The sequence below is a fragment of the Halyomorpha halys genome, unplaced genomic scaffold, assembly GCF_000696795.3.
Source record: "Halyomorpha halys isolate HHAL.00 unplaced genomic scaffold, Hhal_1.1 Scaffold982.1, whole genome shotgun sequence".
Taxonomy (NCBI): Eukaryota; Metazoa; Arthropoda; class Insecta; order Hemiptera; family Pentatomidae; genus Halyomorpha; species Halyomorpha halys.
The window spans coordinates 1-15,101 of NW_027108466.1; the positions used below are offsets into that span (position 1 = coordinate 1).

The window sequence follows — 15,101 nt, forward strand, 5'->3', positions numbered from 1 at the left end:
CCAGCTCGCCCATATTCTCTCTACTGCCGATGGTGCTGCTATCTAGCGGTCACCGTCTGAACTAACAACCCTGCACTCTGGTGGCAAGTCGAGGAACTCCCTCCACAAAAAAATGTCCCAGCTCGCCCATATTCTCTCTACTACTGTGATCTAAATTTCAACAAATTATAGACCCTCGTCGTTTTATTCACCAGAACCCTTCCAACATTTATATAGATATTCTGCAATATCTAGATTAATAATAATTGAGATCTTCCATATAATGTAGATTATTCTAAAATCAATCTAAATTCAAAATAGTCAATTCTAAGCAAGTAAGTTTTACCTCAGATATTATTACATAAAATAAAAATAAAAGCTTGATCTAGTCAATAAAACATTGAATATATTGAAATAATCTCTCACCCATCCTCAGAACGACCTGAAAATGCTTTTTGCCCAGGCGAGCCAAGAGGAGAATAAGCGCACACAGCCACACCATTCTGTTTGCAGAAAGATACCAACCCTTTCTGCTGCAGATAGATGTGTAATTCTACCTGAAGATTTGCAGGGGGGGTATGACAGTTGTCGAGGATTCTTTGAATTTGTTTTTGGTTAAAGTTGGATATGCCAATGCTTTTAGTTCGACCTGCTTCAACTTGCGCTTCCATGCCCTAAAAAATGATTTTTAATCATTCATCAATGTTACTAAGATACTATCCATTTTAAATTTAATTTTTTGAACCTATGTTTTTTATAATAATGAAACTAAAATTTAATATATAATCCAGTTAGATTTTTTTTGGATTAAATAGACTATACATTATAGTGCAAGGTGTTTCAGGGTAAAGTGTTAATAATTTTTTGTTTATTTGTGGTTTTTTTCTTACCGCACCCCCAACTATCTTCTCCTCATATTAATCTACGGTCAACAATTTATACCTCAAACCATAATTAATTCATATTTTCAGTTTGTACACTTAACTCTGAAAACCTCTGTATAACCTTCTACTCCTAATTTCGTCCTCATAATTAAGAATTTAAACTAATAATATATTCATTGCAATTGTGTTCCGTTGTTTCACCCACGCTAAACTTGGATAATACGGTTCTGTTACATTCAGATGAAGTACATGGCCAAGGGTCTGTAATGAAAAGTTATAGTACTTTAGCGTTAACGCTATTTTTAGTTATATCTCTCTTAAAACAAAAACAATATATTGACAAAGGTACGCTAAATTAATTATTATGTAATAAATATAAAATAGGTCTTCTCCATACATAACAACTATACAAATGAAGAAATTTCTACCCAGAAACGGTTCAAATATCGATAAAAAAATACAAAACTTAATAGTGATTTATAATGCTTAATTTATTTTAAAACCAGTGGATACAGTTTGTATCAAACAATAGTTGGACAACAATAATTGTAAACAATGACAATAAAGATAGCAAAAACAAGCCCATTTTAAAGTTATTTTAAAATTATATATTAACCTTCTCATATAAACAAGAAAAAAACCACCAATAAATAAAGTTTGAACTTTCGTTTTAATAATCGCAATTAAAATTAAAACCTCCATGTAACATTCCACAGTATTAAAAACACCATTTTCCTAATTAAAAAATGGTGGATTTTATATTTGCCTTGCTTTAAGGGACCGTACAGCTGCATCCACTGTACGGTTCCTTAATAAAATTATGGTAAAGAAAATATTAATAAAATATTGGTTTGGTAAGCAGTTAGCACTGACAAACGAAAAACAGGGCTTGACGGACTTATAAATTTAAAAAAAAAATTTAGTTATTAATAATTAATAACATTATTAGTAATTAATTTTTATTACTATCGAATTTCAATAATAAATATTTATTCATAAAAGGAAAAATCATCTTCTTGTAAAAAAATTAATATTTCTTCAATCTAATTTTAAAGGAACATCAACTTACTTTCCATATCTCCAAAAGATTCGTAGTTTTGTCCAACAATACATCTCCTTTCTCATTTGTCGGGAACATCTGATCGAAACCTCTATTTTGGAATCCCACAGGTCCGTGAATCAAATATAAATCCACGTAATCAAGCTGCAAGGCTTCTAGTGATTTTTTCAGAAATGGTTCAACATCTTCACGTCTATTACCATGGCCTGGTAACTGCAAAATATAAAAAATGTCTAGGTTAGGTTTCAAAGGGACACTCAGTTCCTTATAGTAAATAATAAATAATAGATGAAACATATAAACAAAAAAATGCCGAAAGACAACAGTACCTTTGTAACGATGAATAGTTCTTCTCGAGTAATTTTTCCACTGTCAAACATTTTCTTTAGAGTTGTTCCAATAGCTGATTCATTTCTGTAAGAAAATGCTGTATCGATGTGCCTGTAACCAGCATCGATAGCTGCATTTAAGGCAGTTTCAACTTCTTCTGGTGTTGACTAAAAATGAATAAAATAAAAATGTTACAAATTTTCTTTGTTGAGGTAGTCTATTAATTTTTTCAAAAATATTAATGAAAGTCTTAAAAGCATTAAAACACTGTAATTATCATACAATCACATAGTTTATTTTATTAGCAAATAAAAAGCTATGAAAAAATGTTTTTGTAAAACCAAGCTTTAAAAAAAAAATAAAAGAACTGGTGAGTGATAATGTCAATTTCAGAGGGCAGATCAGTGATTTGGGCGCTAAGTTTCAAATTTATCTACTGTACAAGTAATTACCGCATGCTGGGAGTGGACAGCCCTGTATCAGGAAGGCACTGGTTACTTCACAGCCATTAGGATCCTCATGTAATCGAGTCGTATTCATTTCGTCATTTTTTTTTTTTTTTAAGAGAACAATTACCATAAGGAGTTCTTTTTTATCCAACAGCCCGATATTGAATGGTTATTATGCAAGAGGGATTGAACCGTATTACTTTATTCCGGAAATTTGTTAATTTAATTAAGATTACTTAAGCTCTAGTCTTCTTTATAAACTGAAGTACAGTGTATCATTTTCTTGTATTATATTATAATAGGAATAAAGTATAATAGTATTATACTATTATACATAGGAAGGAAAGTTCAATGTATTTGAACGTCTTTGTGATTTTTATGTCTATTTTATAGAATTTAACAAATACAAAATATTATGAACTATCAGAAATTATATTTAATACTCAATCACAAAACGACATAGTTTATTTTCAGAACTAGACAATAAGAATTTAAAGATCATTTTTTTTTTCTTACTTTTAAATTTATTCGTTTTTCTTTAATTTCCTATATTGTAATTATCGTCACAATTCCATAATATCCTCATTATATTTTTTATAATGTTGAAGATTTATGACTTTATTATCTGTTAGTAGTTTTAATAATCAAAAACGTACGTTGATTAGTGAATCTTCAAAGACATTTTTGGTTTTTGAAATACTAAAATATTATAAATTCATCAAAGTTCAAGATAATTAAATTTTATTCTGTTTTAAAAAAAATAAAAGGAGGTTTTTAAATTTAAGTCTCAATATGTAATTAATAACTTTAAATAAAAGTATTTATTTATAATCTTTAAATTTCTTTCTTGAGACTGGCAATTTTTTACTAAATAATTCAAAAACACTATCCAAATTTTAGTCTCAAAACATTTATTTCATTTACACGTCCAACGTTTCGGCCAATTCAGCCATCTTCAGGGACAATCTATTACAAAAAGTTTCCATTATTTGTATGATCCTACAATCAATTCAATTATTTAACATTATTATTTATAATTTACCTTACCTTAATTTACTATGAGACATATCATTTAACCATTTAAAAAAAAAAAACTCCATACAGGCTATTCTGCCCAGGTCAAAACATTTATATCTATGAACAATATTAAAACCATTAGGTAAACTTATTTTTTGTTAATCAGTATATCTCACATTTGTTTAATTACCTAATATGTCAAAAATACAATAAAAATCACAGTCAAATTATTTCTCTTTTACCACTCTTTATACTTAATCTTAGTTAAGTAAGATTAACTTATAAATAATATAGGATAATTTATATATGGATAATTACAGTTAGCCTTGATAGGAATTTTACTAATGTAATAAAGAGAAAATAGTGACAAAAATGTAATTATGATAAATAATTTTTTAAATGCTTGAACTGAGTAAAGGTAGGTTACAAGTGAGGTTGTAATAAAAGTGTATAAAGAGTGATAAAAGAGAAATAATTTGACTGTGATTTTTAATGTATTTTTGACATATTAGGTAATTAAACAAATGTGAGATATACTGATTAACAAAAAATAAGTTTACCTAATGGTTTTAATGTTATTCATAGATATAAATGTTTTGACCTGGGCAGAATAACCAGTATGGAGTTTTTTTTTTTTTTTAAAATGGTTAAATGATATGTCTCATAGTAAATTAAGGTAAGGTAAATTATAAATAATAATGTTAAATAATTGAATTAATGGTAGGATCATACAAATAATGGAAACTTTTTGTAATAGATTGTCCCTGAAGATGGCCGAATTGGCCGAAACGTTGGACGTGTAAATGAAATAAATGTTTTGAGACTATAATTTGGATAGTGTTTTTGAATTATTTAGTAAAAGTATTTATATTTTATAATCTTACACAAATATTTTTCCAAAAGCTACAGGGAATAAGTACCTTTGCTAATACTGACCTTAAATTGTAATTTTTTAAAATTTATTTTCAATACTTCCATAGTTTACACGACAATAGTACAGGATAGATGACAGCTACCACTGTCACTATGGACTCTAGTCTTAATATCAAGTACTCATTTGTATGACGTAGTAGTCTCCCAAATTAGGGACTTAATTAGACCTTGTATAACAATTTTCTGTTAATAAAGTAAAAAGTTTTCTAAATAAAAATATAAGAAAACAAATGTCATATCATGGGCCGAGTTTCATTATTAAATAACTAGAAATTAGCCTAATTATAAATTGTAGCAAAACGTTCCATTGGTTAGCTCCACAACATACTAAAACTAGATAACTGCCGTAGACTGAAAGTCCGTTACATAAACTGTTTGTTATATCCTCGCTAATCCTGGATAAATAAAGTTTTTCTTTAGCTTATTGAATAATTTGATTGAGGAGGTTTGAATAAAACGGGTATACGTGATAATTTAAAAAATAAAATGTTTCATTGTTATCTATTTGTCTCTGAGCCAAATTTATGCTTCATTATTCACAACATTGTACAATTAATTCTACATAACAAATAGTTATTGATAATTGCACAATTCTGTCAATAATCAAGTGTAAATTTGGTTCAGGCACAATTCAATAGGGGGAAAAAACCTTAGTAGCAAATTTTAAAAAATCTTTACTTCTATCCATTTCAATCACCTTTCAAACGAACACCTCGAATGTAATGAGAAACGTATTGTTTTCAATTTATTTGAAAAATTTAAAAAAAATAAAGAAATTAAACATTTTTTCTTAAAGTGGTTGATAGATTTTGTAACTTCTTGTTTTGATTTGTAGGTTTTCGGACCCCAATGCCAATTTATCGAATTAAACACACCACGACGATATTAGAAACTTGTCATTACCATCCGATATTACACTTAGAGAAGAGAAGATTTTGTTTTAATATTTATCTATAAAATGTAGTTGTTATTTGAAAGGTAATCAAATTATCTTTCACAAAAAATCAAAATTCATAGAGATCTGGCCAGGGTAATGATACAGCCATTTCTGCAAAATTGACTATGAAAATAATTAGTCAAAAATGGTTCAAGTGTGCAAACTGATTAACTTGATACTACAAAGACTGAATATGAACTATCCATCTCCAATAATCTAATGGTATTTCTGTCTGATGTCCCCAAGATATCTTCGTTTTAGGGGCCTAGTAGGATTGCAAAGAATCGGTTGGGATATGGAAAGAAAGTAGTGCGTATGGAAATCTACCAATATATAAAAATAGTGGAATATATGCAACATTAAGATAAATGTGCATGATGCCATTTCTGACAAAATAAGAAGCAATGAGGGTATTTTACAAAATATGTTGGACTGTAAATATTTCCATGTAATTATCACCAGTAAAAGTGGAGTTGTATAGTTTATGAGAGACCCAAAGCATAACTATTTACATGTCAAATTATCACTAATGATTATCATTTAAATTATTGTCTTGCAATAAAATATTTGTTAAGAAAAATTTTAAAAGTCTCATGCAAACAAGGATTTATTATTAGTCGTTTGTGCAGATTAAATATCCCGTACAATAGAAATGTTAAACATCATTTTTGTATTGGATAAAAAAAAACTCCTCCGTTCTTTGTAACCCCTCGCCTAGCGGCTCCTGGGGCAATATTGTAACCCCCGCCCTCAGCGGACCCAGCCCAACCCCTTATAATGCCATATGGCAAAGGAAGGGCACCATTACACACACACACACATACATATATATATATATATTTAAATACTCAGGTTTATATTAATATTGTTATACATATATTTTCAATAAAAGAGGCCAGAAAACAAAAGTAAATAAAAAAAAAAAAAACTTAAACTTTAATTAATGTTTAACTGGTCCAAAAGGTATTGATTGGGAATGATGTAATAGAACATGAGTTTTCAAACGGATTGACTAAACTTTAATGTTAATAAATAATTTGAATCTCGAAGAATAATTTTTAGAAACAACTACCTCCAGATGATTTAAACTAGATTAATAACTCACTTGCCAAGTGCCTAAGCCCACAACAGGCATTTTCATGACTGCCGAAGTAAGCACACTCTTAGAGGAAAGTTTGGTCATCTTGACTGAAGAAATGGTAGACAGCTAAAATAACCAAGACAAGATTTCTACAAATTCTGATATGAGAAGAAGAAGTGTTGAATACTTTTTATATACCTAAGTGGAGGGGATTGATAGGGCACTCAATATTGAAGAGATAGTTTTAGTCTGCACAATGTTGCGAATATATTGCTTAGTCTTTTACGATTTATCTAATCTATTTCAGATAAATATACTTTTATGGAAAATGAAAAAAATCATTCAAGAGTTAAATTCACGTTAATAAATAAATATTCAAATATTGATTCTTAATTTTCAATTTAGCAAACAGTAAATAAAAAGATTTCAGATAAATTGGATTTGTGAGATATAAACAACAAAAACCATTTCTCTCATGTTAGTAGACTGTTTTTAATTTCTACCATTAATTCAGATTCATTACCTTTCATAATCTCATTTCTAATTTTTTATTTATTTATGCATTTTGTAGCTTTTAATGTCCAGCACCATCCATATTTAAAAATTTAATACTCGTATTATATATTTTCACAAAATTCTATAAGATCTCGAGCACATTCCACGAACCAGCGTTCTCTCGACATTCCCTCCTTCTTCCCCAGCCCTTTTGCCAACCGAACCTTTAGTATATTGGATAGGAATTGCATCCGACCCTGTACCCAGATTGTCTCCATCATCTTGCTGAGCTTATCGCTGATTTAGTTATAACGTGCCAGGATGCGAAATACTGCCCACTAGTCTGTCCCGGTTTCTTCGTTTCCCTGATCATCATGCATATGTCCTCCTCTAGGGTCCACCGTCCTCCTCCGAATGTCTTCATTAATCTTTCTTTGATACCTCAAAATGAGGCCTGTTCGTCCGCGTGCATCTGATTGAGGATGCTCTTCTTCACTCTGCTGACGACCGCTGCTTTTAATAGCTCAGCATCTTCACTAACAAGTAGGTTTTCGATAGTCTTCGCTTCAATTCGGCTTATTAAACGGTCACCTCCTTTTATGCAGTGGCTCAGTTCGCCTGTTTCCCTGGTGAACCGTTCAAGGTAAGAAACGGCCTTCCTCAAGTCTTGGGCGTTTGCAGTGCGTACTTGATTGCTGAACGTAACTCCTCCCCTCCCCCCCCCCGCCAACTAACGAACAATCCTCGTAAACATATACTGTACAATATAACAAAATATAAAAAAAAAACTATATACAAAAAAATAATTCCTATACCAATACCACAGCACAAAACTCACAAGCTGACAAACAGAAAACGCTACATACATAAATTAAACTTAGAAATAAAGAAAAAAATTCCCGGTAAAATTAAATTATATTTTAATTTTAAATTCCTGGTAAAAGAACTCCAGTCTCTATGTTGTCATTTTCGGAAGTTTTAACTGTTCAATAGGGGCAGTTCTTCTCTTTTTAGGTTCTCGGATACTCTCTATGGTAACTATATTATTTACTACTATATTATTACTATATTACACCCTAAATGGGCCCTCGTATCGCTGTACCTCCTTACTCCTGTTAGAACCAAACTTTCTGTATTCGATTGTGCCAATTTTGATCGCTCCCATCCTTTCTGTGACCTTTAAATTTTCCCGCGCCACCCTCCTGGTTTTTTTCCTTTTCGATTCTTTTCCGTACTTTCTCCCATAACGTTCTTCGAGCAACGTGGTTATTGAGTATTTCCTCTCTTTCAGCTGTTGTCCCCTTATATACCGCCGGTGTCCGTGAAGTCCAAAGAGGACCTCAAATGGCGAAAACCCCGTAGCTACAGGTATGGAATGATTATATGCCGCAAACGCCTTAATGACTGCCCTCACAAGGCAAGATGTGTTTCTGAGAACCTGAAAACCACAGCAAGAATCCACACCATTGATTGGACAGCAAGAAGTCCTGACATCAACCCAATAGAGCACGTTTGGGATTATTTCAAAAGAAAGGTTCAGTCAGGAGATTCTCCTCCTACTACCCTTGAAATGCTAAAGGCAGCTGTATCTAAGGAGTGGGACAATATACCCCAAGACTTTCTTAAAAATATTTTTCCAAGTACCCCAAGACAAGTGGAAGCTGTCTTTGAAACCAGAGGAGGCAATACGCCTTTTTAAATGTAAATTAAAAATTTAAAAGTTAAAATTGTAAAAAAGGAAAATTTTAAAAAGTAAGTTTTTTTAACATTTTTGTTTGTCCAGTTTCAAAATTTTTATTGTTAACTTCAGAACCTTTCTTTATTATGAAAAACCAGACTTTTTTTAAAAATTTAAATATTACAAAGTATTTTGAAGGGGAGTTTATAATTTAAAATCTAAAAATGAAATTTATTTTTAACGATATGGCAGACAAAATAATATACTTAGAAATAAAACAAACACATTGATTAATTTTCAAGTTGAATAAAGAAATAAAACGAATGATGAAAAAAAATGAAATTATCAGACAATAATAAAAACGTTTATTAGAATAGAAATAATGATAATGAACGTTATTAGAATAGAAATAATGATAAAAAAAAATAATAAAATTTAAAAAATAAAATATTAAAATATAACTAACATCAATTAATAAAAATAAGTTTTGTTTTGATGTGAAAATTGACTAATTAGCTAATTAGACATAATCTAGGATATGCTTATTAACAAAAAATATATGTTTACCTAATGTTTAAATGTTTCATTGAGAAATCGTTGAATTAACGTGGGCAGAATAGCCTGCATGAAGTTGTGTTTTTAAATTATTTTGTTCTAAAACTGTATTAAAGTAAGATAAATTATAAGTAATATTGTTAATTATTTTGAATTGTCGAGGATCATAGATGTAATAAAAGCTGTTTTGGAATAGATTGTCCCTGAGGATGGCCGAATTGGCTGAAACGTCGGACTTATGAAGAGAATAAAATGTTTTGAGAGTATAATGGATAAAATTTAATTTATTTATTTAAACAACATTAGCCAGGCTCAAGAAAGTGTTTAAGATTATAAATAAAATAAAAATAATAGCAAAACATTACAAACAGATAACAAATTGGAAAAGAAAGTCACAGAAAATTTGGAAAAATATAAGAACCTACACAAAATAAATGACAGAATAGAAAACAAAACAAATGTTAATATATCAATTAATATTAAAAATCTCTAAGAAATAAGTGAAAATTTCAATTTAAACTTCGATAATAATGATAAAGAAATAATAAAAATTACATTAGATTTTGAAGTGATAAATAATTATATTGAATTAAAAGAAAATCACATAAATGCCACAAGAAACAAGATATGTGGATTAATAAGTAAGCCTAGAAGTACTAAAAGAACAAGGAACAATATGAACAACACAACAGTCAATATACAGATCAACATTGACATAAAAGAATAAAAAAAAAAAAATAATGCACTATTGATTATTATATCAGACAAAACCAAAAAATTAGTTGTACGGAAGCATTGTATCGCTTAGTGACTAAAATACTTTAAAAAAGTAAGACATGAGCCACTTAAAGAATTAACAAAAAAACTTATTGCATACATCGATAAAACATACAAAAATGGATCAATGGATAAAAGAATAAAAATTAAAATATATATCACAGACTTCACAGAACCCAGAATATAAGATTACACAAGAATGATCATGATATAAGACCAATAATAAATAATATAAACAGACTTACTGAAGCCAAAACAAAATTTCTAAACCAGATATTAAATTAACAGAGTAACGTTAATGTATAAAAAAAAAAAAAAAATTGTATGACTTGAAAAAAAATTTAGAAAATATAAAATTAAAAAGCAAAGATTTAGAATTTATAAGCCTGGATCCAAAATCATTATTCACTAACATCCCAGTAGAAGTAGTAATACAATTATTACTAATTGTAAAAAAGAATTGGGACCAAATAAAAAATAAAACTACAATTATAAAAGCACATTTATTGATGGAATAAAGATAATTTGAAATAATGCCTTCTTTGAATATAGTAATGAGTACTATACAAAAATCAGGGGCCTGCCAATCATAAAAAAAAAAAATAATAAAAACAAGAAAAATATTAATATAATTATTTCCTGTTTTTTAGATAGAGTAGCAAGAATCCAAGAAAGATTCATGAATATCCTAGTCTGCGGATAATTTTCGGAAACAATGTCTTTCTGTTGTTTCAAATCAAATCACATAATTGAGGTGAGAAATGTGTTGGTCTTTTTTCTATACTTTTGCCCATTTGTTTTTCCTTTTTCACGAGATCTGGGCTAACAACGCTTTATTTTAATACCTCCAAGGTCTTTATCAAGTCTTAAGGATGGCCCCATTTGATTCTTTCATCAATGTCACCACTTAAAAAAGCTGAAAAAACATCCAGCTGATGAAGAAAGAGAACTATCTTCATTTTTTTTTTAAAGCTTTATACTTTCCTGAAGAGACATGAATAATAAAATAAAACAGTTTTCCGCAACAAGGTTGAAAATGGAAATGGTTCCACATGGAAATCTGTTGAGCTGTTGGCCTCCGGATGATTTTCTTCTTCATCATGAAGGTTGTTCTACAATGTATTGCTAATTTTCACTCAATTTTTTTTTTTTAAGAGAAATTAAGTGTTAAAACATAAAGATTGCTTCCAAACACATGCAAGAGCCGAACTAAAGGGATTCTTCTAATCAACAGAAAGAATAGTCTGAGATGTCTTAAAGAACAAGAAACCTTATATTTGGCCATATTACATCTGGCTTTTTCAAATGGAATTCTGTTACACCATTTTGCTGGGGTGTGTATGGAACAGAGATTCTCCTTTGAATTTCATTTTTAGTGAATAAAGACCAACTACATTGGTAATGTATTCACCATTTCCATTGTCTGAATAAATTTAATTTTATTTTAATGGAAGTTCTCAAGTTTATTTTTGAATGTTTAGGAGATATAGAGAACCTCATTTTTTATTTTTTTGAGCAACTCCAAAATCATAAAAAGGAAGCCACAAATAGTCCATGCATGAGACATGCAAATGACATGCTCCTTCACCTTTCTTCGAGAGTAACCCTCCCAATTTATTTCATTTGTCTTTTTTACAGAATATCAAGGATACACTTTTTAATAATTAAAAGGTAATGCAACAAGAAAATCGAGAAAAAGTAAAAGGATCAATTAACAATCAGATTCAATGAGAAAAAAAAGCATATGGGAAAGATAAAATGAACTGTTTTACTTAGTACACCAACTGATTTAAAGGTATAATAGGTAATATAGAAACGTCGACATAAAATAAATAAATATGGTTTTGTTTATTTATGTTGTTCTTTGCTAACCGCACCCCCCGACAAACTTCTTCAATCAGTAATATATAATAAGACAAAAAGAGTCTCAACTGGAGTAAGCATTTCTTCTTCTTCCTGTTTCAGATGAATAAGGCCACCTAAAGATATTAAGTTAAAAATAAGGCTAACAAAATAATGATCCTACCATACATGTAAGACCTTGAATAACAAAATGTGAACACACTTACGTACATATTGAGTAGAATTGATATATAAATGCAAATTATCTTTTTTTGAATGATTATTTACAGTTAACACATTCACAGAATTATTATTATTAACAATGAAAAGTTGTCACACATTTAAATAAGCACCTAAGCAAAACACAAGCATCAAACCAGATATCTGTCAAGCCATTTATGAAGTTGGTCAGGAAGAGTTTTTGAATGTAAGTGGGGCGTACTGGTGCAAATATATAAATGGCATAAGCTATATCTGAAGCCTAATTTCATGGCCATGGATTTCTGAAGTGTTCTCAATTTCTGATAAGTTCAATCAAGAAAAATAGCAGGAATTTTGTGTCCCTTATTTCGTATAATCAGTCGAGCAATTGCCTCGTATGAATGTGGAAAGGAGGGGAACATACCACACCCTAAGTGAGCACTGAGCCATTATGAGTCCCTCGTGCGGGATGAACAGAGAACAAACCCAGTCTGTGTTATTGAGCCACTAAACTTATGAAATTCGTGAGAAGGCAGAAATTTCTCCCCATGGAATTTTTTTTTTAATTATAATTATAAAACTTATCCTGAGGGTTCTACAGCAAGAAATAACTTTGTTAACATCCAAGAAGGGTGAGACAAATATCCTGAGACGGTTCTATTTTACTTTTGAAAGTAAAAGGGTAAATAATAAACAAGTGAAAGGCTAAATAACATGAGACAGATGAATGGAACGAGAGAAAAGAAGAATGGAGTTCGAGTCGATCCCACTACAAAGGTCATTCATACTAAACACAAAATGAGCAAATACTCACTTTGATTTGCAGACAACTCTTGGCTCAGTCTGAACTATGCAGAGCTAATTGCCTTGCCTCATATTGATCTTTGCCAAACGAATGGTCATTCGGGGCAATTGCTTAAGTGAATATATAGCCTTACAGTATAATTAACCTTTTTTCAGAACATATGATAAGTGAAAACAATCAAAAGAAAACAAAAAAATTAAAAATTAGATTTTTTTTTAGCTCATATCATCATAGCAGGTTAACCTTATATTAAAAGCAAGATGAGAAAATTATGTCCAATTTATCTTCTTAACATTTCTTGTACTGTTTGTGGTTTCTGCTCAAATGGTCTTTTTAATACCAGTGTAAATGAATAATTACTGATAAATACAAAGATATATTTACCTAGGGGAAGAGATATTTTGTCTATTGGTTTAGTTTTGTGCTCTGGAGCCTCAGGCTGCGAGAGAGCCATCTGTCCAACATTTAATACCATTGTTTGGTTTATGCTATTTTTTACTACTTGTTTTAACACTACATTGAGTGTTTTTATATTTTAAACTGGATAAGAGAGCAAATAGATAGGACCCTATTCTCCGATATATTTTCCAGTGTCATAACAGCATCAGGACTTTGAATTTAATTAATACCTTGTCTCAGGAAACAACCTACAAGCTGACAGCAGTCAGACTAAGCATAACTTCAATTACAGCTATTGGAGTTGTATTCATGGCATCTGCTAATATAAGACACACTAGTCATTGCAGGTTTCTCCAGAAGTAATCTGAATTTACACACAACCAAGATAATTGAAAACCTAAATTACCCCTCCCCCCCAAAAAACCTGAATTTGTTTTTTAATCAGACTTTTTTACACAGACCTTGTAAGATAAGGTATAAGCTGTTTGTATGGATAAAATAAGATACTCCTCTCATTCAAACAAGAATCTGTCATAATTTTTGGTACAAAAAAAGTGGTTTTTCTTTCATCTAATACTGAAAAACAAATGATTAGGTGGAAGAAGTAAGTAAATATTTTTTTTTTAACTTGAGATATCAAATAAAGTAGTTTAAACATGTTTGATAATATTTCCTCACTGCCTTTGAATGCAGAAATTGAAAAAAAAAAAAAAATCCAGAGAATTAACTGCTTTTCGCATTTTACATTTTAGAGATCAATGAATAAGTTAAGTTCTGTGTCTGTCAGTAGTAAAATTTGTGTTCGGGCATAATAGTAAATTCCAACCCCTTGTTTTGCTTATGCATGAACAAATGTTTTTATCCTTGCAACACCAATATTTTCATTTTAATTGATATAGTTAAGATACCCATTCCACTAAGATATTCTGCTCTGATAACCTGCACGTCATAAAAAAAAAAAAAAAAAGTTATTCCATTTTCAGAAGCTAATATATTATAAAACATTGGAACACATAGTCTACTAGATTTTGTGAGTTTTTCTTGCTGCCTTCTCTCCACTAATCGGTAAAAGCACAAAAATAAGTCTGTCTTTCTATGACTGGCTTTATTTTGAGTTTGCTCAAATCATATATGGCCCTTGCAGGATCAACTTCCCTCAAAGTTGTACATGTTTTTATTACCTTGGACATTTTTTTTTCAAAGCTTGTAAAAGGCTTATAGGAAGAAATGTTTGAAAATGTGTCAATTTTTAGTGCAGAATCAAAACAAGTTGGATAAAATTCAATGAGGACAAACTATAGCAATCCCCTTGTAAGTTGAAAGCAAGAATGCACTAAATCCTATAATATTCCACTCCACATGATACCATTTTAAAAATCACAGCAGTCTAATCCAAAAATTTTGCACGAACTGCATAAATAAAAGTCTTGACATTTTAAATATAATTTTAAATATAGGTTTTTTTTTCTTTTTCAATATGGTAAAGTAATTTAACAATATATTGTAATATGCTCTTTTTTAGTAAATAGTATATTTTGGTGTATAAAGAGTTTTTAATATGTTTTATTTTATGTATCATTTTAATATTCATTTGTTTTGTTTATCCAAAAAGCAAGCTAACCAAGTTTCATTGTTTATAATAACTTCGTGATACAAAACAAAAACCAAGATGGCGGTAC

General features: G+C 30.0%; 1 protein-coding gene across 1 annotated transcript; it reads right to left on the reverse strand.

Moving 5' to 3' along the window:
• Positions 1-405: 405 nt before the first annotated feature.
• Positions 406-6,902, reverse strand: LOC106687563 (1,5-anhydro-D-fructose reductase; the record flags this gene model as incomplete). The annotated part of the gene is given in 4 exon segments (XM_014431527.3): positions 406-653; positions 1,933-2,136; positions 2,253-2,420; positions 6,695-6,902. Coding segments are annotated over 4 exon segments (698 nt in total), but the record flags the coding sequence as incomplete, so codon positions are not given.
• Between the last annotated feature and the right edge of the window lie 8,199 nt (positions 6,903-15,101).